This window comes from Cryptomeria japonica, chromosome 6 (genome assembly GCF_030272615.1).
Source record: "Cryptomeria japonica chromosome 6, Sugi_1.0, whole genome shotgun sequence".
Lineage (NCBI taxonomy): Eukaryota > Viridiplantae > Streptophyta > Pinopsida > Cupressales > Cupressaceae > Cryptomeria > Cryptomeria japonica.
In genome coordinates, this window is record NC_081410.1 from 679,664,090 (window position 1) to 679,688,823 (window position 24,734).

The following is a 24,734-nucleotide window of genomic DNA, read 5'->3' on the forward strand; positions in this document are numbered from 1 at the left end:
GGAGCGAATTTACCCTTCTAGACAAAAACTCCATCATTTCATTGTCTTTAATCAAGTCTGGATGCTCTATCACGTTCATTTCGTCCTCCACCATGCCTTTGATGTTTCAATTTGACCAAACAAGGTCAGGAATGACTCTGCTAAGTCTTTTTGCCCTGGTCCTTCAGTGAAGGACAGGAGTGATTTTCTCTTAATCCTTCAAAATTCATCATTTTCATGCCTTCAAAATCTTCAGAAGCATCAAGTCACGTCCAATTATCTCTCCTGGAAACCCTGCACAAAACAAAATAGAAAAGTCAGTGACAAATACACCTCAAATAACATTTTCGCCCTGGTCTCTTGGAGAGGGACAGGAGCAATTTCACCCTTTCTGGCTAAAATATTCAAAATTTAAGTCTCCAATCACTTTCACAAGGCAGAGTTAGGTCATCTTCAAGGCCAGGAACCAGTTAGCAAGCCTATCAAAAAACAAGGAATTGCACTTGGAATGAATTTCGCCCTGGGCCCTCAGCAAGGGACAGGAGCGATTTCTCTGTTTCAGGTATCATCTTACCTCTACAATTTGATCAAAATTTACTTAGGCAAGAACACACGATTTCACCTTCAAAATGCTAACACCTAGACAAAATTTGGATTTTACTCCAAAAAACTTGATTAGACCTAACCTGAGACCTATTTAACTCCTCTGGAAGACTTACCTTATTTCAATCGTCAATCCTAGGGAGGACGCTTAACAACTTTCAAAATTTGACTGGACTCAGCTTAAAAAACATTAGAAGAAACCCCTAAGGTTTAGCCCTAGCCCAAACAAACCACTCACTCACTCAAAACCCTAAAAGTAGAGAGAAGAACAAGCAAAACAAAAACAAAAAAGAGGGGGTCCCCATTCTAATGGGGCGATGTGTGAAATGGTCACAACAGTATGTTAATCAGATTCATATATTTGATTATGCCCTAGGTTGTAATCAGATTTGCAGTATTTTAGTAAACCAACATAGATTAATTGTGCCCTAGATTGTATTCAAATTTACAGTATTTAATAAGCCAACATAAATCAGAAATGGAACAGCAGACAAACAAGCATACCCTGGGAAAACCTCCAAGGAGGAAAAACCCAGCATGAAAGACCCACAGGTCAGATTATATATATTCTCCTCTAAACATAAGTACAATACTTAGCTTGAATCTGATCTGCACATATCAGATCTGTTCCTTGTATACTTCAAAGGCTTGCATCAAGATCCACTATGTCCTCTTGGACAATTTCGCACCAAGCTGAACAAGTTCTCAATCTTCCTTAAGGTCGCACCCTTCTTAAGACTTCGCACAGCAGAGCTAAAACGCCTTGTATACTATCGAACTTGATTGATTATTGACTTGCAAATTTTCATTTACTTATATGCATCATTTATTCTTTCAAATGTAAGTCGGCCTCCTTGGATTTTGGCGCCAATGTTAAATGGTGTGAGTTTAGCGTGGCATTGAATAGGGTCACATCACACTAGGATAGGACCTGGTCCTAAAATGGGGTTCGGATGCTGCCCTAAGGCATTACGAACCCCTATATCCCTAGTTACAATTAACACTCCCTCTTTACTAGGGAGGAGGAGAATACATAATCTGAACCTTTAAGTTCCATCTAGCACACAAGCATAGAATGGATCTAGCACACAAGCATAGAATTACATCTTCCACCTAGCACACAAGCATAGGATGGTTCTAGCACACAAGCATAGAAAGTGTAATACACCAGTGGGTCTTTACATTATTACAATTATCCATCTAGCACACAAGCATAGATTGGATGTAATTCATTCTTGCACACACACAAGGAATGATTCAAAGTGCTACACATAGTCACTGAGATTGAAGCTCCCTCTCAATCAGGATTCTGTTTTCCATGACACCAAGTCTATCTCTGAAGTACTCGAACTTCACTTTGGATAAAGGTTTGGTGAGGATGTTAGCAATCTGTTCATCTGTGCTAATGTACTTTAGATGAATGGCGCCTCTCTGCACCATATCCCGAATGTAATGACAGTGTGTTTCCACATGTTTGGACCGATCATGAAATACAGGATTTACTGACATCTTTATATAGCTTTGATTATCACAATGAATGGTGGTGGGATCATTGGCTTGACCAAATAATCCAACAAGGAGCTTACGAAGCCACACTACTTCTCTGGATGCAACAGATGCGGCAATGTATTTAGCTTGTGCGTGCAGTGCTTAATGCTACCGAAGATTGCTTTCTGCATGCCCAAGAGATTACTGCGGAGCCCAAATTGAAGCAGATGCCTGAAGTGCTTTTCCTGTCCTTGACACTTCCTGCCCAATCTGAATCTGAGTAGCCTTTCAGGAGAATTGGGGTATTAAGTGAATACTTCAGCCCATAACCAATCGTGCCACGTAGGTATCTTAGAATGTGCTTGGCAGCAACCAGGTGAACATGTTTAGGTGAGCTCATGAACTGACTAAGAGCATTAACCGCATAACAGATATTTGGCCTAGTATTGACTAGGTACATCAGGGAGCCAATCAACTGCCTGTACTCAGAGGGATCTGCAAAATCAGAGTTAGCTGCAGAAACATTTAACTTCTTTAAGTTAGATTCCATAAGAGTACGCATAGGTTTACAATCTATCATTCTAAATCTTTTCAAAATATCAATAGTGTATTTTCCCTGACTTAGAAAGATTTCATTAGCTCTTTGCCATACTTCTAACCCTAGGAAGTAATGCATTAGACCTAAATCCTTCATTTCAAATTCTGAGGCTAATTCCTTTTTACATCTCATGATTAATTTATTTTCACCCGTGAGAAATAAATCATCTACATACAAAACTAAAATAAGCATCTCATCATTATAAACTTTCAAGTAAATGTTAGCATCAACATCATTCTTGGAAAACCCTAAACTTAGTAAGTACTTATCAATTCTTTCATACCAAGCGCGAGGAGCCTGTTTGAGCCCATATAAGGCTTTCTTCAACCCGCAAACATGAGAATCTCTTTTATGGATTACATAACCTTCTGGTTGCTCAATATAGACTTCCTCCTCAATGACACCATTAAGGAAGGCTGTCTTAACGTCCATTTGATGCAGCTCCCAACCTTTGGTTGCAGCAATAGCTATTATAGACCTAGTAGAGGTATATCTAGCAACAGGGGCAAAGGTTTCTTCATAATCTATTCCTTCCTTTTGAGAAAAACCACGTGCTACAAATCTAGCTTTATATTTTTCAATACTACCATCAGCATTATGTTTAATTTTAAACAACCATTTAGAAGAAACGACAGACTTACCTTTGGGTCTGGGTACAATGTCCCAGACATTATTCTTGATGATAGACCCATACTCTTCATCCATGGCTAATTTCCAAGCATGATCGGACATAGCTTCTTCGATATTGTGGGGTTCAGACTCAATTATATTGCACATCATAGAAATGTAGTTGGCGTGATTTTGAACACTCTTGCTATTTTTGAAAGTTCCTCTGGGAGCAGCAAACCCTTCAGCATCTTGAATCGTATTTCTAACCCAAAGTGGTCTCTTCTTGCAGACCACAATATCCTGAGGAATATCGGTAGATTGCATGGGTTCTGATGAGTCATTCTGAACTTCTTGATTTGGAAGATCAGTAGACTCCTCCTGTAACTCAGGGTTAGCATCAACAATTGAATCTTGATTTTCCATCACCATATCATTATAGTTGGTTAATGAACCTTTAGATCTTTTGAAAGCAATATCTTCTTCAAAAGTTACATCTCTACTTAACTCAACATACCTTTGACCTGAAATGTAGATCCTGAAGGCTTTGGAAGATTCGCTGTATCCTACTAGGATGCCTTTCTTTCCAGATGGATCCAGCTTGGTTCGTTTTTCTTTAGGCACATGAACATACACAGGGCTTCCGAATATTCTTAGGTGACTGATGTCTGGTTTGATTCCAGAAAAGGCTTCTTCAGGTGTCACATCCTTTAGGACTCGACGAGGACATCTATTCTGAATATAAACTACGGTTTTGGATGCTTTTGCCCATAGAAAAGGTTGCAAGTCCTGATCATGTATCATGGCTCTTGCAGCTTCAACAATGGTCTTGTTCTTTGTTTCAGCAACTCCATTTTGCTGAGGGTTGTAGGGAACACAAAACTCCCTCTTAATTCCTGCTTTAATACAAAAGTCATAGAAGCTACCTGAGGTGTATTTACCTCCATTGTTAGACCTCAAACATTTAATTCGATTTCCTATAGTATTTTCAACTAAGGCTTTGAATTCTTTAAATCTGTTTAGGACTTCTTCAGACTCTTTAGTTTTAAGAAAATAGATCCATGTTTTCCTAGAGAAATCATCTATGAAGATAACATAATATAGGAAACCGCTAGGAGATGCTAGAGACATAGGACCACATAAATCTGAATGAATAAGTTCTAACCTTTCTTTAGCCCTACTATCGCTTTTATGAAAGGGATTCTTTACATTCTTACCCATTGCACAACCTTTACAAGTATCATCATGAGATAAACTGAGGTTAGGCATACTTTTGACCATTTTACCGAGAGTGGGAAGAGCTTGAAAGTGAAGATGACCCAATCTTCTATGCCATAGCTCACATGATTCAGGGGTCTCATGATTGAGAGTTTGAATTGGATTAGCTGCAAGCTTATATAAACTATAACATCTATTTCCAATAATACGAGCAGATTTGAAATTAGATTTCTTAGGCCAAGCGAGTACTTTCCCTTCAGAAAATGCTATTTGCAAACCCTTATCTTCTAAAGCCGAAATGGAAATAAGATTTCTTTTAATACCAGGTACAAAGAGAATATCACAGAGTTGTAAGGAAATACTAGAATCTAGTTTTAAAGAGGTAGTGCCAGAACCTTTTGCTGAGTATCGAGCATCATCACCGATTACTACATGAAGATTGGTGTCTTTTTCAATCAGATCTGAGAGATGCTCACGAAATCCTGAGATGTGTCTGGAGGCATCACTGTCAAGAATCCACGTATTGCTGTCCGTAGGAACATTGCTGGAAAGAGCAGAGATAAGAAGGTAGTCTTCACTTTGTTCGGCAACTTCATTTAAGTTGGCTTCCCTTTCCTTTGGGTCATTCTGACAATCTCTGGCATAGTGACCATATTTGTCACATCTGAAGCAACGAATGTGGGAGGAATCTCTTGACTTTTTCCTTGGATCATAGGAGGAGGATCTAAAATCTTTGCTTCTCTTCTATTTTTTCCAATGACCACCATTCCTAGATTTAGATAAGAGAACATGATTATCTTTGAGAGAGTTCTTCAGTTTTCCTCTTACCTCAATTCGGGATTCCTCTTCGATGCAATCAGATTGAAGACGTTCAAAGTTGGGACGATCGGCTCTTCAACCAATGCTACGAATGAATGGTTCCCATTCATCAGGTAGGCCATTTAATGCAATCATAACAAGATCTTTATCTGAGATTTGGCAATCAAGAGTGCTTAGCTTGTCCTTTAGTTCATTGATCTTCATGAAGTAGGCTATGATTGAGTCTTCTTCTTTCATTTTCATGTGAAGAAGTTGCTGTCTTAGGGCAAGAGCCCTGCTGAGATTGTTGACTTCATACATCCCTTCCAAGTGTTTGATCATTTCTCTGGCAGATACAAACTTTGATATGACAGTGACAAGATGATCCTTGACAGACTCAATTATGATCCTTCTAGCTTTGAGGGAATCTTTCTTGAACAGTTTCAGCTCTTCAGCATCTTCTGGAGGAGACAGCCTTTCTTCTTCTACAAATTTCAGTAGATCATTTTCTTCAAGGATCAATAGAATACGAACTTTCCAAGCAGCAAAATCAATGGCTCCCTCAAGCCTATCTTCAGCCTTCAAACCTGACATCTTTAATTTGAACACAAAACAACAGCTATATGCAACAATTGATTTGCTAAAATCAGAGGTTAATGACACCTATAGCTCTTATACCATGTTATTTTAAACCCTAGGTATGTTAATCAGATTCATATATTTGATTATGCCCTAGGTTGTAATCAGATTTGCAGTATTTTAGTAAACCAACATAGATTAATTGTGCCCTAGATTGTAATCAGATTTGCAGTATTTTAGTAAACCAACATAGATTAATTGTGCCCTAGATTGTATTCAGATTTACATTATTTAATAAGCCAACATAAATCAGAAATGGAACAGCAGACAAACAAGCATACCTTGGGAAAACCTCCAAGGAGGAAAAACCTAGCATGAAAGACCCACAGGTCAGATTATATATATTCTCCTCTAAACATAAGTACAATACTTAGCTTGAATCTGATTTGCACATATCAGATCTGTTCCTTGTATACTTCAAAGGCTTGCATCAAGATCCACTATGTCCTCTTGGACAATTTCGCACCAAGCTGAACAAGTTCTCAATCTTCCTTAAGGTCGCACCCTTCTTAAGACTTTGCACAGCAAAGCTAAATCGCCTTGTATATTATCGAACTTGATTGATTATTGACTTGCAAATTTTCATTTACTTATATGCATCATTTATTCTTTCAAATGTAAGTCGGCCTCCTTGGATTTTGGCGCCAATGTTAAATGGCGTGAGTTTAGCGTGGCATTGAATAGGGTCACGTCACCCTAGGATAGGACCCGGTCCTAAAATGGGGTTCGGATGTTGCCTTAAGGCAATCCGAACCCCTATATCCCTAGTTACAATTAACATTAATTAGGATAGACAGGCTTGGAAACAGATGATAATGTTTATTCCATCTGTTATTGCCAAGCACTAAAAAATAAAGATTATATAGTGTCATTTGTTGACTTGATGCACAGATGAGGATAATAAGTACAAATATTTTCAGCTAAATAAGCAATGACATACATAGAGTGGATAATTGTATAATGCAGCCCTGTTTGCCTTTGTTTTTTGTTTTTGAAATGTGTTTTGGGAATGTTTGATAGAGAGAACATAAGAGCAGATTTATAATGCAATAAATACAATACTAGAACAGAAAATACAAATGAATTGCTTGCAATATTCAATACTTAAAATCAGGCATAAACTAAAAGTGCGTTACAGAGCCAAAACTGAAGATACCTGGATGGGTAAATCTGATTACAAACATAAATATGACATACCCATTTTCTGGTAAGAAGAATAGAGTACTGCAGCAAATAAACAACCAGAAAATACAAGGCTCCAAACTGTAGGCTCCTAGCAAGATAGCTTTCAACTTGGATGGCATGAAGAGGATAGATAGAAATGCTTCAAAAGAATCAAAACCCCATGAAACCCTTCACAAATCGCCTCCAACAGCCAATGACCTGCTCACAATGCCCTCACGCCCCTCCTTGTATTAGTACGGCTTGCTCATGAAGTACAGCCAGCAATAAATGGTACAGCCCAGCCCAAGAAGATGTACAGCCAAGCTAGGAAATGTGAGCAGCAGAAATAACTTCCCCAAAATCGACCCTTCCTGACCAAATGTGCAATGCAAACCCTCGCAATATCAGAAATTTGAATTACAAATGAACCCAACTGTGTTTTTTGTACGAAAACACCAAGAAATTCTCCAGATTATATCTCTCAACAACGTGGAGAATGTTGCTTGCAAGGGGTTTCGCCCTTAGAAACCAAAGAAGATCAATCTCCTCCAAAAGAAATGGCAATATTAAAATATCAAAATTCAATATAACGAATGAGTTTCACAAAACTCCCTTTCTAGCTCACCCAGGCATTTCGGCCCCTTTCACTTATGCTTTTTATGTAATAAAGTCTCTTTTTAATCTCCCAATTTAGCATTAAATAATAAAGCCCCACCCATTTAAAATAAATCACCTTTTACTTTATAACTAGCCTTAATAGTCCCTTCATTAAATAATTAAAATAATGATAAATTTAAATCTTTAATTTAACTTTATAAATTAAAAACATTGTTATTTTATTTAAAACCACTGGACTATATTAAACATTGAGATAATCATCAAAATTAAACCCACCGACAATACTAAAAATAGTAACTTGCTAGTTGGTCCAGTTGGTGCTTGAAACAAACTTACTAAAAATAGTAAGTATTGGAAGACTAACCCAAAATCACTCCAGAAAAGGGCTATATGCTGATAATAATGGTGGAAGCTCAAGTAAACATCAAATACTACTGCCTCCAAAGTTCTCTAACCCTTACACATTAGCCTACAAGAACGAAGAACCAAACTGAATAGGCTAACGGTCCACCAACTCCACCAACTCCAATAACAAAGGGATGTAGAAACTAGCTTGTTTAAAATTAGAGCATCCTATATTTCTTTTTATGTTCTGATTGCTCTCTTGATTCTTTTTTAAGCATAACAGCTCTAGTTGTGCCTCTAGGAATAACATTGGCAAGCATATTCTTGCATTCATCGAGTTCCGGTTATCTATTTATGAGCACCATAATATTCCCATGTGACAAGGATACATGCTTATGACATTTTGATTGTTGGTTATAAGTCTGATTTGTATCCCATATGCTTATCTTCATGAAATGTCCATGCCTGATTTTTTTTTTTTTTTTGTAGTATATGTTTTGCAAGTTTATGTAATCAATGAAATGAGTTTGCTATTTGATTCTTTCAGATTTCGTTCAAGATAAGAGACATACATAAAACATGATACTTTGCAACATGGTCTAGAACATTACGAACTGATAACAACTAGTCTTCATTCAAACTTCATCGAACTTATTCAAACATTGCAAATCAGGTTCAAAACATGTTGTAGACTATTGTCCTCATTTTTCAAAATTCATAAATGTGACAACCCCTACAAATTTTTGTTTAAAATGCATCATTTTTGTCTCCAAGGCACGTTTTACGAGGTGCAAAACTCACATTTGTTAGTGTCAAATCATTGGGGGGTGTTTTTGCCATCATTGTCCAAGTTTTGGTGAGTTTTGGTCTTCATTTTCCTAGATATTTGTGCAAATTTCGGGTTTTAGAGTAGTCACTGCAGATTGAAGATTTTACTCTCAAGGCACACTTCTCGAGGCAAAATTTTTGCTCTTTGTTGAATTGGACTGATTTTTGATCCATCCTCGATTCACGTTTGAAATCTCATCGTGTTTCGAGTTTGTTTGCTATGTTTTTTCTTCAATTTCGGGTTTTTTCTTCCTCACTGCAGGTGGGAAATTTTCCTTTGATTGCTAGTTTTAATTTTCTCTTGTTTTAGTGTTGTAGGGAAATTTTAAAACAATTACAAGTGCACTTTATTTAAAACTTGTCACTTGTAACTTACTTTTTATTTCCCCCTTGCTTTTTATGTCTTTAAAATCGTCGTGGGAACTTTTTGGACAAATTACAAGTGAATTTAAAATTATAAGAACTTGTAATTTCTTTTAAAAATTCCTACTTAGTGATTTTTAGATGTATGTAAGAACCCTGCTGGTTCTAACTCTCCTGAATTACTATTGCTGACGTGTTTTTGAATTTTCAAGGTTTTTGAACAATTTTAAAGCAAAAAATAACACGTGCCAGGCAAGAATTGCACATAGAACCAAATAGAAATGAAATTGAGAACAACTGCAACTATATTATGAATAAGATAACTGCTACAATAAATTCTACTGCTAATTGCATAACCGTAGGTCCTTAGCTTATTTTAAATGAAGAATTTTGGTGTTTGCCAGCCAAAACTGGGAAACTGACCAAAATTGGTGTACAAGTCCAGAATGTGATTTCTCTAAGTTTGAAAGTTGATAGAATAGCCTGAATAGGCTAGGCGTTGGGAACTGTGCACTCAAAATGCAAATTAGGGAGGCGTTTCAACCTCCAACCAAAAACGTCCTTCTTGGAACCCCCACATGGCAAGTTGAAAGTGTACAGCCAGCAAAGGAGGTACGGCTGCCTTTATTGAATTCAAAATGCTGCTAGTGAGGCATCTAAATTGTATTGCCTCCTTCCCTATTCCAAATTGTAAATAACTGCAGAAATAAACCACCAGTGAAGCACATAAAGACTTCTGAATGAAGCCCTCTTAGTTTGCAATGGTTCAGCTGATCTTTCATAGCCTCAGAATCACAGATCCATGAAGAATGAACGTTCTTCAATAGCAAACCCTCTGAAACCCTTGTCTCAGACAATCCATAGAGAAAAATCAAGCAATGTCAAATAATCAATAATGGAGTTTGAATTGCTCTTTTTCCCTTATATCCCCAACAACACAAATGCCAAGAAAGTATGCCCAAATGCAATTTTAAATACATTAAATGTATTTAAATCACTTTTCAATAGTTTAAATTCATCTTGGATGCACTTTTACATTTAAATGATTTAAAATCACTTTTAATATTTTAAGTGACCTTTTAATTTTTTATAAAGTCACTTTATAATATTTAAGTGGCTTATAATTTTAATAAAGTCACTTTATGACTTTATAATATCCATATAAGTTAATTAAATAGCTTAACCATTAAAATATTAATATCTCCTTCAATATTTAGTCTTTTGACGTGCCGTCAAAAGCTGGGGTCAATATTGAATAACCCCCATGTGTCCAGGTGCGCTGACTAAAAATATCACAACTACCAGATTGACTTACTATAAATAGAAGTCCCTCAACTAAGCTCATACACTGACTGCAAAGGCCCTGATATTGAAACCAAGACTGAAATGAAGAAGTGAAACTGCCACTGAGACTCTCTATCCCGAATGTTAGCCTACGAGAGTCCAAATAATAGGCTAATCCCTCGAACTCTGACGCTCACAAAAACAGGGACATTACAATGTAATATGGATTTTATTTCCCTATTACATGTTTTATGTCCTTTTAGTTGTTTGTCTTTTAAACTTGTAAAAGAGATTGTATTTCCCTATTACAAGTCTTTTTGTCAAAGTTATTTTAAACTTGTAAAGGGGATTGTATTTCCCTATTACAAGTTATTTTGACATGTCTTTTTGTTCTTTCTTCCCTAAAACCTGAATATGCCCAAGGAAGAGAAAAGTGAAGTAATTAAAATTTGCAATGGGGTTTCTAAAACCTGATTGCATCTTTTTTAAGGCATTTGGTACTTGTATTTGCAAATGAAGAACCTGACCTGCACATTTGCTCCGACAAATCCGTTTTTTGTGGCTTTCTTCCCCAAAATCTGTCCAACATTCATGCAAAATTGTTGGGAATCAATGCTGATTGCCATGTTTTTCACCAAAAACGGTTTTGGCAAATACATTTTGCATTTTTAAAGGCGTTTTTGAAGATGTTGTTGAAGACGTTTTTGAATCCGTTTTTGGCTCATGTTTTGGCCACGTTTTGCATTACATTCAAATTGTAGTGTTTGGCACTTAATACTTGGTGGTTTACATTCAAGCAGAACACGTTTTCTTCAAACATTTTTTGGTAAATGTGTCCTACATTCATGCCGGTTGTTGAGCCTTGGATTTTGGACGTGAAAGAGGTTGCATTGATCTTGTTTAAATTCTGGTTTTTATTTGTTCTTCCCATATGGTAAATAGAGTTAATCTTTTTTTTACAAAATTAACAAATATTGAAGAATTGCCATGAGACTCATTCATTTGATTTCGGGTTTTACAAATCTGATTGCAAACAAGAGCTTTTCCCATTTTCCAAGTTTGCCATTACCGGTTTGTATCATTCCTTCCATTTTCCCCTCATGTCAAAACCCCATTTCATCCATTCATTTCACCTTCATTCATTTTTCCCACTTGAAGTCTACTTGCAGTCCGAATTTTTAAACCCGATTGCAGTTGTGTCTTCACTTACAGTTAGCCTTCCAAAACTCAATTTGTCCAAAATGCACTCAAAAAAGACTTGAAAATGAGTCTTAAAAGTCCAATTACAAGTGCAAACTTGTAGTTACCCATTACAGATATGAAGTTGCATGTTTCTTCTCCACAATTGCAACTTAATGTTCTTGTTTTTCCACACATGTAATGCAGTTTCCAGAACCCAAAATTCACTTGTAAGCTCATTTTTGCATCAATTTATCCCTTCCCTTGTCTGTCTTGTTTGCACACGCGACCTACCAAATCAATGGATTAAGGCATGGGCCTTATTTTGCAAGCAGATTTCAAGATTGGAGGATGATACAAACAAGAGATACAACATCAATTCATGGATGCAAATTATAGAATGCTTTCAAGACAAAGATGGTCATGACATGAAAAGAGGAAGGCAGCCCTTTCCTTCCTGAAAAGCCAGTACTACCCCAAGCAAGAAGATAAGGTTGAAGTTCGTTGGCCAAGGACACAAAGATCATTAAGGATGCAAATTCTCGTTCTGGTTCAAGATGTCTTCACCAATCCAGAATACTTCAAGTTCTAGCATCCTGAAGTGGCATGAAGATCATCACGAACAAAGGATGATGTAGTTGGAGTCGTGTCTTTGGACAGTTAGATTAATTATGCATTTGTAATTTTGTTTTGACAAGTTACATGTAAAAAAACAAAAAAATTGTAATTTCAAGTGAACTCATCACTTGCACTTTTGTAATTACATGTAAAGCAACTACAAGTTGAGTTCAATTAGGACTGTAGTTGGAATAAGTCACGGTGGTTGAGAGAATTTCTTGAGTTAGTTGGGATCCTCCCACCTTTTTCTCAAGCCTCCTCTCCTATAAATACTTGAGGGGATCTATTGTAATCTTTATCTTTTGGCAATGCAACAAAACTCTGTTAGTTTGTATGTACACTCTCAAGACTTTGAGCTTAGTTGTAAATCAGATTGCAGTCAATTAAAAGACACAAATTGCTTTCAAACTTTGTGTTGATTCAAGGTGTTATGTGACGACATTTTTTAGAGATTGATTGTGAGTTTTGAGGTGTTACACAAGAGGGATTTGAGCTCAATCTTGCAGACTTTGAGCTGCTTGTCACGTAAGAAACCATTGCAGGACGCTCAAGCAAAGGGGTAACTTGCAGACTTTGTGCTACTTTTATTTTCTATGTTTGTGCATAAGAGGTGCATTGTGTGGTTAGACTTTGAGCTGCTACATATTGTGCTTAGTTACCAGAAAATCATCTACAAAGGTTGATTGAACAGTAGAAGCGCTGAAGACTTTATGCTTTCATTTCTGTTTTCCTATCTTGGGGAAGTGACAGAGGTCTTTGTGCTTTCATGGAAACTTTGCTTCCCTTTATATTCCAAAAATCCTACAAAAAAGTCTCATTTCTGTATTTGCTGTTATTTATTTCCAATTGCTATTACTTTTCTGTGAAGAGAAAAGAGTATAGTTTTTTTTGAAAGAAGAAGAAAGTCTGTTGTCCCACCCATATTAGATTAGCTTAGTTTGTAGATAGGGGGAGCCTTCCCTAAATTAGGAGAGTATCATACTCACACGCCGTGGCTAAAACCACAATTTTGCACATTCCCCAAGTGTACAAAATTTTCACCCAGCAGACTTGAATAAGTCTTTAAAACATAAAGAGAATGCTCAGAAATGTTTTTCAACACCAATGCAACGCATAAAATGGTGAAAGACAATTTTTTGGGATAAGAATATGTCACCAACTGCTCAAAATCCGCTCCAGCAATCTATGTTTGTGAACAACATAAAAATCCAATGTAGACCACTTTCCAATACCCACAATGCTCAATTAACTCTTCCTCTCAAGACCCATGACCTAGCAAGGAGGGGTCCCCTAGTGGTAGGGGCAATTTTGCATAGCTAACTCTGTTCTTCATCAGAACTCACAAATGATAGCCCAAAAGATAGTCTGCAGTCAAGAGGAATACAATGGAAAGATACCCAGATTGAAACTTAGTAGACCCATTGAGTACTGAGCATAAATCTGATTTCCAGCTACACAAAAAATATACACCAGCAACTAATTTCTCACATCAGAAAATTGAATATATCCTCATCTTAAGTGAACCCAAAATAACCCACAAAGCCAAAATCACTGAATAACTTTAACCACAAGCACCAACCAGCTAGTGTGGATGTTTCACCACCAAAACCAGCTACCCAATAAAGGGATTTTGTCCTCAATCTAGCCAAAGATTAACTCCAGTAATCAATCGATAGCATAACATTAAGTTGTCAAAGCAAGCATCACCAAATGAGAGCTCAAACCAATATAAGAGTGAGGAAAGAATTAGGGCAATCTTAATTTGAATTTGAATTATTTTCCCTCCCATTTCACTTCAAGCAACATGAAATGAACCCTAAAAGGTTTGACCCATCCTTGAACTCATAAAATAACATTTTAAAAATACTTTATTTTCTCCTTATGTCTTAGCATCACTTTTGGGAGGCTAAAATATTTATCTGTTAAAATATCCCCCTTTCTTGGTGTCACATTAGGAAGTCTATTCTTGCCCCTTTTAAAACAACTTTAAGTTACCACTTTACTAGGTGTATAACAAGGGGTACACTTCATAAACCCATTGTTGGCATTAGATTGTCATTGATGTCAACAGTTGAGAAGATGCAGAGACATCCACTAGACAGAGATGCAACATGATGAATGCCCCAGATGAAGATCAGGTTTGGTTGAGATGGTGTGGTCTCAGATTGACAGAGTTGAGCAATTGTGAGTGCTCAAGTGTGTAGATAAGATTGGACAAAAATGTTGGATGATGCATATCCCAAAGGAAGATCAGATTGGCTGAAGGTGTTGTGGTGCTGATGAAGAGCTGATTAATTCATGTTGTCAAAGTTGAGTAGATCTTATTGTATACAAGCAACCTGAATAAGTATGGAAGGTGCATGTAGTCAAAAGTCACTAAAAAGATAAAGAAGGCAATGGGGTCAGCTATTTGGAACTATAATTGGATAAAAGGAAAAAGGCAATAGAGCTGTGAAGGAATTGGGCAAATTGCATTGGCTCAGAAAATGTATTGTTGCACTGCAGACATCCCACCATGTTATCTACATGCAATAGGGCTCCTGAGTTTATTGATAAGAGTTTTCATTTCGGCAAGATGCCTTGACTGCTTTTGAGATCAATCGAGTCTTGTCAATAAAGCTTCATAAAAAATGTTGTTGAAAACCCGATGTGTTTATCACTACATGCGTAGACAGAGAACAGAGTGTGGTCGTTGTTTCGTAGGTCAACATGTTTTGCTTCGACCAAGGTAGCTAGCTAAAAGATGTTTAGATATCACGCTGTGTTTATCACCACTGGCCCCTACTATCCTGCGACAAGATAGACGTGGAAAAATAACCCTGCGGGATAACAAAAAATGAAGCAAATGAAGGCCCTCGCTATCCCGCGGCTAGATGGATGGGAGCAAATAACCCTGCAGGATAACAAAAAGTGAAGCAATTGAAGTTTCCTGCTATCTAGTGACAAGATGGATGTGGGAAAATAACCCTATGGGATAACAAAAAGTGAAGCAAATGAAGTTCCCGACTATCCCGTGTGCAAGAAGATGAATTAAAATGATCTTGCGAGGTAATCAGATGGAAGAAATGTTTGCTGCATTAGCTAAAACGATGTGTTTTGCGCCACGCCCTGCCAACCCGCAACAAGGAAGACAAGACAAAAGACCCTGTGGGATATCATACCAAGTTGCGAAACCAATGGTCTCGCTAGCCCGCGGCTCAGAAGGGTGATGAAAAACAACTCGCGGGATAAGTAAAATGGGAGAAGGTGCGCAGTCACACGATCCCGCAGGTATGGTTTGCGATGTTGAAAACACGATGGGCATATCACCAGGTGCCGACACAAAATTGGCTCACATGGATGCTTGACCACTCTTTGACTTGACGATGATGATGACGTGGAGAACGTGGCATGCATGGAACAAATTAGATGCTGTTGTCAAGGAACTGCTGGGGCCCATTTGATAAAATCTGATTATTGTGGAAGCTACATCTAAGGAAGGTGACTGCATTTAATGAAAAACCTATAGAAGATTGAGTGTGAGGCTCGAGAAGATCAGATGATTTTCAACAGACAAGATATCAGTGCAGTGTGCAGGTGAAGATTACTAACTTTAGTAATCTGTACTCAGAGTTCGATCTAAGGAAGGAAGAAGATACAATTAATGATGGCATCCGATCAATTTGTTAAAAATATTTTTTTTTTGAGACTCCAGAAGATCTCTTGTGAATTATCTTTTGGAGGGAAAACCTTAAGAGGAAAAGTGTTTTTTATTAAGTGGAATTATTTTGACAAAGGTGTCCGTGTAGTTGACAAATGTGGCAAGTTGCTGGCGTGTAGAGAGAGAGGTGAAGCAGCTCTGTAAAAACATAGTACAAAATTGTAAAAACAGGGTTGCAGAGAAGAAGCTACAACATGTGTAGAAAACACAGTGGTGAGTAGGTGTAGAACCCAGAAACCTTACAGTGCACAAAGGATTATCAAAAGGCAGATGCAGATTGTAGCAAGTGTGTAGAGAAGTGAAGTAGTTTGTAGAATAGAGAGGGGTGTGAATGATGCAGGTGAAGAGCAGGTGAGCAGACAAGAGAAGAAGATAAGCATAAACAGAAAATGCAAAACAGAGTATAGAAAGTAGAGCACATAGAAGTAAATTAGGAACATCCCCATTACACAAAGGCGTGCAGAGAAGAAGGTGGTGTTGTGCTGAGAACAAAGAACAGAGAAGTGCATAAAAGAAAAGAAAGTAGATACAAAAAGGCACTAAGCAAAGAAGGGAGAACAAAGTGTGAAAAAAACAGTGGGTAATACACACCGAGTAAAGCAAAGAGAAGATAGCGAACAAGGGAGTCAGACCAGAGTGCAGAGATCTGAGGGTAAAGAGAGGAGACTTAAGTGTATGACAAAGATCAGAGTCTAGAGAGTAGAAACCAGAGTGTAGAGAACACAGAGGGTTGTACACACAAAGAGGCAGAGAAGGAAGATTAATCAGAGCAGAGACAAAGGTAGGCAAAAAACAGAGCTGTTTGTAGACACACGAAGAAAGTAGAGATTAGAGAGCAGCAGAAACCAGAGACCAAAGTGTGGAGAGCAGAGGCAGATAACACAGTGGGTTATGTACGCTATGAGAGGCAGAGAGGGAGAAGTGACCCGAGCAGAAGATAGAGAGCAGAGAGCAGAGAGTAGAAACGAGTCAGTTCAATCTCAAGAGAAGAATATTTGTGAGTTGCAAAACCTCATTTGCAACAAGTTATTTAAATTGTATTCAATATATGTTCATTGTAAATCTTTGAGTAGGTGCTCAGAGCAAGGGGTTGGTGCCCATAAAGCTAGGGGTTGGTGCCCATAAACTTCAGGGGTTGTAGCTCCTTTGGGTTGGTGCCCATAAATATTGTAAACTGTTATTACTATGACGCTAGATTGGAGCAGTAGACTCCAACAACATTTCTCATTGAAGTTTTTCCCACATTGGGTTTTCCTCGTATATCTTGTGTTATGGGTTTGCCTCTTATGTGTGTGTGTTGACTAGTTTAATATCTCTACTCATAGCTTAGTGATTTATGTTATTAGAATTTAAATCAGTTTGATAAGTTGAAGTTTTAGTTACCACTGATCCACCCCCCTCTTAGTGGTCCATTTTTGTTCCTTCACCCATTACCCTCACTTAAGTTATAAAGTGACTTTATAAAAGAACTAAGTAACATAAATCAAATATCAATTTGAAAACCTTAGAACTCACCAAGGCACTGAACTGAGAGATATAAAAGCCAAGACCAAGTGCTAAAAATAACACTTATTAAAAATAGCCATATGCTAAAAATAGAAAGTCTGTTGGAATACTTTGAAAACCTCTACTAGGGCTCACCTCAGGATATTGAGTCCTCTAACCATATCCACTTAGCCTATGAGAACCTAAGAATATATCAACAAACTTTTACTTTTCAAACCTTGATTAGATGCAATAGTAATACTTCAAAGCATGATCAACCACAAATGCAAGATCTAGCAAATAGAAACAAAAGAACACATGATTTACATGGAAGCCCTTGCGGGAGAAAATCACAGCAATATATTGCTTTTATTTTTCGTAGGCTCTAACCCACAGGAAACACTAATCCACTTCAGTGGTTTCGTAGGCACCAACCTAGTGGAGACACCAATCCCCACAACTGAGCACCAACTCAGCAAGTGACACCAATCTCTTTGAGGCACCAACCTCTAAAAGAATAAAGTGATAAGTGATAGATCTGATCTTCCTCCACAAGTCTGCTCAAGAATTCTTCTCAATTCTGCTTATGTTCTTCAAGGTTTTTTGCACTTATTTGCCCTTAAGTCTGCAACAATCTGTTCATAAGATTGAACCAAATCTGAACTGAAAATTTGCTCAATAAATCTACTTAATATGCCTGCTTATGAGAAGAAGTCTACTCATTAATTCTGCTTATGAACTGAAGTAAGTCTGCTCGTAAGACTGCTCCTTATACTTAAACAGGTCTGCTCATTGTGTCTGAAATGAAACTTCAACAATCTGCTCACAAAGGCTCCTTAAATCTGCTTCTGAGTTCTGCTTACAACTGCCTTTAATAGGAATGATATTCAATCAGATTTCTAATAATAAAACTAAAAGGATCTGTTATTTATACCCAACCAAGCAACTCTTCAATCAAAGGTTACGTCTCCTCAACCAAGTCTGCCAAAGCAGTTTGCATTATTTTTATTTTATTTCCAAAGGGAGTGCCAAAATTACACGAGGGACCCATAACATGTTCATATAGTTGAAACTTTATTTATTCTGTTGCCATACTATTAGTATTTCCACTTTAGCAGCTGTACAATGTGACATGATCTCGTTCGCTAAATCTATAAGTTGGTTCTGCAGCATATTAATATTAATGATATTTCTGCTGGGACTTATTGATTGATGGGATTTTGTATCTTGTTTCAGATTTTGGTTTTAATAATAATAATTAATTATTATTGAACTTCAATAGTGCTATTTTGTATTCCTTATTTTTTCCTGTTTTTGTGTAAATCAGGAATCACAAAAAAATTGCATTATTCCAATAAGGATCATTACATGATTTGAAAACTGCCTTACCAAACTTAAATGCTTAGATATTACGGAAAATAAATAACAAGCTATCTAGATATTGAAGGTAATCAATTTGGATACAGGTGCACTGAGGGTCTCCAGACTGTTAAAATATTGGATAGTTTACCAATACATGTTCTTCAGCGTACAAGGGGATTTCCAACAAGGGTATGTCTCCTCTCTCAATGTGTATTTTCATCTCTAATTTTCTCTATGCCTGTCTCAATATTGTCTGGGGAAAGCATGTAAAGCTTGGGTTTCTTTCAACTATAAAATGTCTTTTTCTTGGGAATTTTTTTTTTAACTACAGACAATTTCCCTTGACAAATAGCCTTTAGAGTTGAATTGCTTGGTTGAAATTCTTTAGTTTTGAGACTTTTATTTAGCATTATGTTCATTGTGTTGCTGTTATTCTAGTTTGATACCTAGCATCTGATTACATATCTTTATTCCCGAGGTATTTTTTGCCAATATTTAAGATCATTTCTTTATTTATGAGTTCTGAATATATTCATGATATGTTCGGTTAACTTCCCTCTACGCATGTTGTCAATATATGATGTAACATTTTTGGATGATATAAGTAAAGTAACTGTTTAGTTTAAGCATGTGAAAAATCTAAGGGATTATATTTTTAGATGATTCAAACACAGAACTTGTTTCATATGTGCATTTCATTCTCTTATTGCATGATGTGAAGACTAACAGTGTGTCAACTGGTTATTAGAAATGGGGAAGTGATCATCTAGCTTTAGCTTGTCAGCTTGCGTTTACCCCAAAAACATCAACAAATGGAGATCACTGAGCAGATTTGTTATGAACACAGTTGGTTCTGTTGCATCTGGCCTACACAATTCTGTTTCAAACATATGTTACATCTGTGAGTTCCATTGTATATAGAATCTCTGTGAATAAATGAGATTTTATCAGCTATATACAGAAGTAATTTTCTTGTTGCTTGTTAGAAAATTTGGATGACCTAGACACTTGCTTCGTTACAAAATTTGGATGGCCTAGAGTCTTGCTTTGTTATATTCATTTCAACCAGTAATGTAAACTTTTTATATTGTTCAGTTTATTATTGAATTTTATTGGTTTTGGAGAACTGTTTAAAAGAACTCTAGTATTTTGACCTTTGAAACATGACTTACATGATAAGGTCAGTGAAAGTTGTCAAAAATGCTAACTTTTGATTTCCACAATTTTAATTTGTAACAAAGTTGAGGTTCTCTGACCAGAAATAAGATGATTGAGTAGAGGATACAAATTTTATTACATTAAGAGGATTTTCCAGTTTTTTTCCTAGATGTTATCAATGTAACTGCAACTTACACTTAATTTAAAGCAAGGAATTGAGAAAGCAAGCAGTTACATTTATGCCCTGAAGAGATTGATCTGAAAAGGTATACTCTTATGCTCTTAGTGCACACATAAGAAATGTATAGGATATTCATTTTCAGTTATGAAACAGAAATAGGAAATGAACCAGCATGGCAGGAGTCACCTATCACAATGACTAGAAATGAAAATCTGATTACAGATCTGGACACCGAAAACAATAGCATCAGAAGAAGAGGATCTGAATTTGACACAGTAATGATCATACTATCTTGGAACATGAGGATAGATTCTCTGAATACACTACCTACTACACAGAAAAATCAAAGAACACAAAATTGACATTGTCCTCTTGCTGTAAACAAGGTCAGAAAATCTGAAGCAAACCAAATTATTAAGTCCTTGGGGAATAAACGAACTAAACTTGCTATTCGATGGAATCCACAACTACATGATTGTGTCTTGAACATTGTTCACTTGCGGGGGCTTGCTGATTTATGTTTCTTTATAGACTGCAAGTTTTTGTATTGTGAACATATACATTCCAAAGAAATGATGGAATCACGAATCTTAATAAAGCTGGTACATGGCAGCTCATCACATCCTCTTATCCTAATAAGGTACTTCTACACAATCAAAGCACACAGTGGGGAAAAAGGAAATACTAGGCTCAAGAAGGGAACTCCAAACAACTTAATGGATTTCATTTGAGCCATGGACTTCATAGATATAGACCTTGGCAGCAAGTCCGATTGTTGGAAGAAGACGAGAATAGCAAAAGGTGACAGTACAAAATCTTGATAAGAGTTGTATACAACAATGGTTTCAGCTCAGTATTACAATTGGTAGTGATGTTTAAAACATCACACTCTTCAATTCTAGCCAATGTCAGGGAGCATTTAGTCAACAAGCCAATGCTAAAGCAGCCAATTCAGATTTAAAATCATATAGTTTATAAGGATCCTTGAGGGTGTGTGCACCAAGACGGTGTGCAAAAAAGTGGACACCCCCCAAAAAAATCATGAAAAAACACAAAACGCGCACGGGTATTACAAATTTAAAAAACCCTGTACGCGTTTAGGTTCGTTTTGTCAAGCCCAACTGAAGCTAAACTACCTACGCGTTTAAAGTATACTAACCGCATACACGCTTTAGAAACTAAAACCCCATACGTGGTTTTAGTTTGTATACTACATACACGTTTGTCTGTCAATAAAATTTAAATTAGTAATATGTACTTGTATGCAATTCATTGAGCATTCCATTAGGTTTTTCGACAAGATATATACATAAAATATAAGATTTAAGTATAAGAAAGATAAAAAACAAAGAGAAATGTTTGAGAGGATGTTTGAGAGTGGTTTCAGATCTCTAAGAGTTATAATGCAGATTCTAGTTTTTTGAGTATACTTATAAATTTCAGACAGTCAGATTTCAGTAATCAACATGCTCATATCCGCATTATCTCTCTCTCTCTCTCTCTCTCTCTCTCTCTCTCTCTCTCTCTCTCTTCCTTAACCCCTACCTTTTTGTCTCTTAGGCCTCTCCCTCTCTCCCTCTCTACTTTCTTCCCTCTCTCAGGTATCACTCCCTCTCTTTCTCATCTCCCTCACCCTCTTTCTTGTCAGAGTTGAGAAATACAACACCATAGGAGCCCAAATGATCTCTGCAAACAAGGAGAAACAAGGAAGCAACAAAGGAAAAACAAATACACAGAAAATATGCTCAAAAAGATGAGAGTTCAATATTTACCAAAATGTGTAATGTAATAATCGAATGATACAAAGAAAAAAATTAACCTCTAATAGGTCAAGAAACTCAAAAGGGAAAACCCTAGGCTTACACATAATAATTAATTCAAAGAATAAAGAATTAATTATTATGCACCTAAAGTTAGCTTAAGTGTAAAAGAGATAAAGGGAACTTAAATAATTAAACAAATGTTGTTTAATTAATCAAGTAAAGACCCAATTACTCTAACACCCCCCCTTGAACTAGACTTAAGGAGAAGCTAAAACCTAGAACAACTACTAAAAGCAGGAAAGATGGGTTCCGACAACAAGGCCTGATCAGGTACCCAAATACAACCAAATTTCATCACCCAATATCCCATCAACTCTAGATAGGAAGGAATCAACTTCACACCTAGCCATCCCTACTTGAATGTTCCCAATGCAAGGTTTCAAATTTGACTCACTAGATGAAAGAGAATTGCTGATCAAACTCAAAAAATCAGACTTATGCTTATACCTCTTCAATATATCTTCTTTGTCCTCTTCTTCCTTTGGAAGAAATAAAGATCTAATGGATGATTCTCTTTGTTTCCTTGCAACATTCTTTGACTCTTTGGAGGTGTTGTCTTGCTTGGGCAACAAACATCTTTGCTTGAGTAGCTTTATGTAACCAATCTTCATTCAGCCTTTGACAATGCTCTATATCTGCTACCCCAAAGTACACAAAATTTGATTTATGATGGATTGTATTTTAAGAACACACGGTTATATTGAGAGGGGTGGGGGATGAATCAATATAACAACAAATGTTACCAATGTAAACTATTCACAAGTATATAACTTATCTCATTAAAATATTCATTGTTTACCAACTTTCATATGTGATCACTAGTACATTCGGGACTGATTTCTGACGCCCGATTGTTGGAATTGGGACTACTTTTCGTTGGACTGCCGACAAAAGTAGCCGTCGAAAACTCATCGTCGAACTTGTCGACGATGCCTCTGATTGTCGAAAATACGACAACCCCATGGACTCTGCCGACGGCGGGCATGATCGCTCTTCCGGTCAAAAAAGTTGTCGGATGTTTGTTTAGATTGCGTCGGAATGTCGACGGAAGTCTAAAACTTTGGACCAACGGGGATGCTGTTTGTCCGACGATTTTGTCGTCGGTCCATTAATATGCGTCGACGACTGTCTGACAAGGAAGTGCCATCAGACATACATCATCCTCATTGGCTGTTTGTGTAGTTTGAGTCAGAATTTCGACGACTCCATAAACTTTGCACCAATGAGAACGCTGTTGGTCCGACGATTCCATCGTCGGTGGAAAGCTTAGTCTCAGTTGTAATTCCGACGACTATTTATTTAAATTTTTTTTTTAATTATTATCTAGACGTAAAGCAAACCTCATTGATATGTATATCGAATGATATTCTATCCTCATCAGCTACCAATAGGGGGCATAGGTTTGAAGCTAATATGAGGCACACTGGTTTCAAGCTAATATGATCAGGCGCACCATGGTTGAGATGGTCCAACTCCTAAGAGGACTGTATGAACCACTGAGTACTGATAATCCTATTAAAAATGGTGTTGATAGGGAATTAGCTAACCCAAATACAAGAGCCTTTAAAGCCAATCAGGGAGATGAAATGACTTTACCTACCTTATCTAAGTTAGTTGTTCTTGGGAGCTACCAAAACTTATCTAGTATATATATACACATATTTCTTATAAGTATATCCCAAATTGATAATCTCATATAAAGTGTCATCCTATGTCAATATATGACATATACCTATTGAATGACATGTATATATCTCATACTAAGTAGTCACTCGTTATTATATATTCAACATATATTCAAAGATGATAATCATGCATTCCGGACTACATGAATATCCTCTTTAATAAAATAAATCACATGTACAAGGTTATTGGGAATTGATCGAGTCCAATAGCAAAATACAATAGGTAAAGATAGTGTATATATATCTCATACTAAGTAGTCACTCGTTATTATATATTCAACATATATTTAAAGATGATAATCATGCATTCCAGACTACATGAATATCCTCTTTAATAAAATAAATCACATGTACAAGGTTATTGGGTTGATCGAGTCCAATAACCAAGTACAATAGGTAAAGATAGTACTAAAAATAATGTTACTAGCATCTTAAAAGAAAACATAAATGCATTATGACCACCCACAAAACACTTGATATAAAATAGTTCCAACCTTTCTTTTGTTTAAGTCCACCCGACCACGTGGAACCCTTAGGTCCACCCCATCGTGCTTGTGGAGATAGTTCCAAATAGTCAATCAAAGTATACAAGGGGGATGATATGCTCACACATGCCATACACGATGCATACATGACACAAGTAATGGAACAATACAGTGCAACATCAATAGAGAAGGATGATACAAAGTAATGAATCCACATAGGGTCACTACTTTAAAACTACACAAGGCATTAGATTCTAGAGTGTAGTGGAGGAAGTGTCATCGTATGTCTCTTTGCACAAGTCCCAACGCTCCATGTGCGGGCTTGCCTTTCATTGTATGTGCTCATGGGGACACACCATATGTTAGTTTTAGTGATGAGACTTAATAAAAAAACTCAGAAGTAAACAATGCAAACGAAACACAAGACAACACAAACAATTATCCTGGGAAAACCTCCCTCTTGGAGGTGAAAAACCCAGCCAAATTTCTTCGATCTTATTAATCAATGATCAATAGGTCTCTTTACA

The 24,734-nt window shown here is 36.9% G+C and overlaps 1 protein-coding gene across 2 annotated transcripts in view; it reads left to right on the plus strand.

Moving 5' to 3' along the window:
* LOC131069246 (carbon catabolite repressor protein 4 homolog 6) overlaps positions 1-20,014 on the plus strand; it is a 161,792-nt gene extending 141,778 nt beyond the window's left edge. For both annotated transcript variants that reach the window (XM_058004609.2, XM_058004610.2), the window contains exons 14-15: positions 18,980-19,064; positions 19,624-20,014. In XM_058004609.2, coding sequence (XP_057860592.2) covers positions 18,980-19,064; positions 19,624-19,701 — 163 coding nt within the window. In that variant the 3' untranslated portion in view covers positions 19,702-20,014. The remainder of the gene's footprint in view (positions 1-18,979; positions 19,065-19,623) is intronic.
* The last annotated feature ends 4,720 nt before the right edge of the window (positions 20,015-24,734 follow it).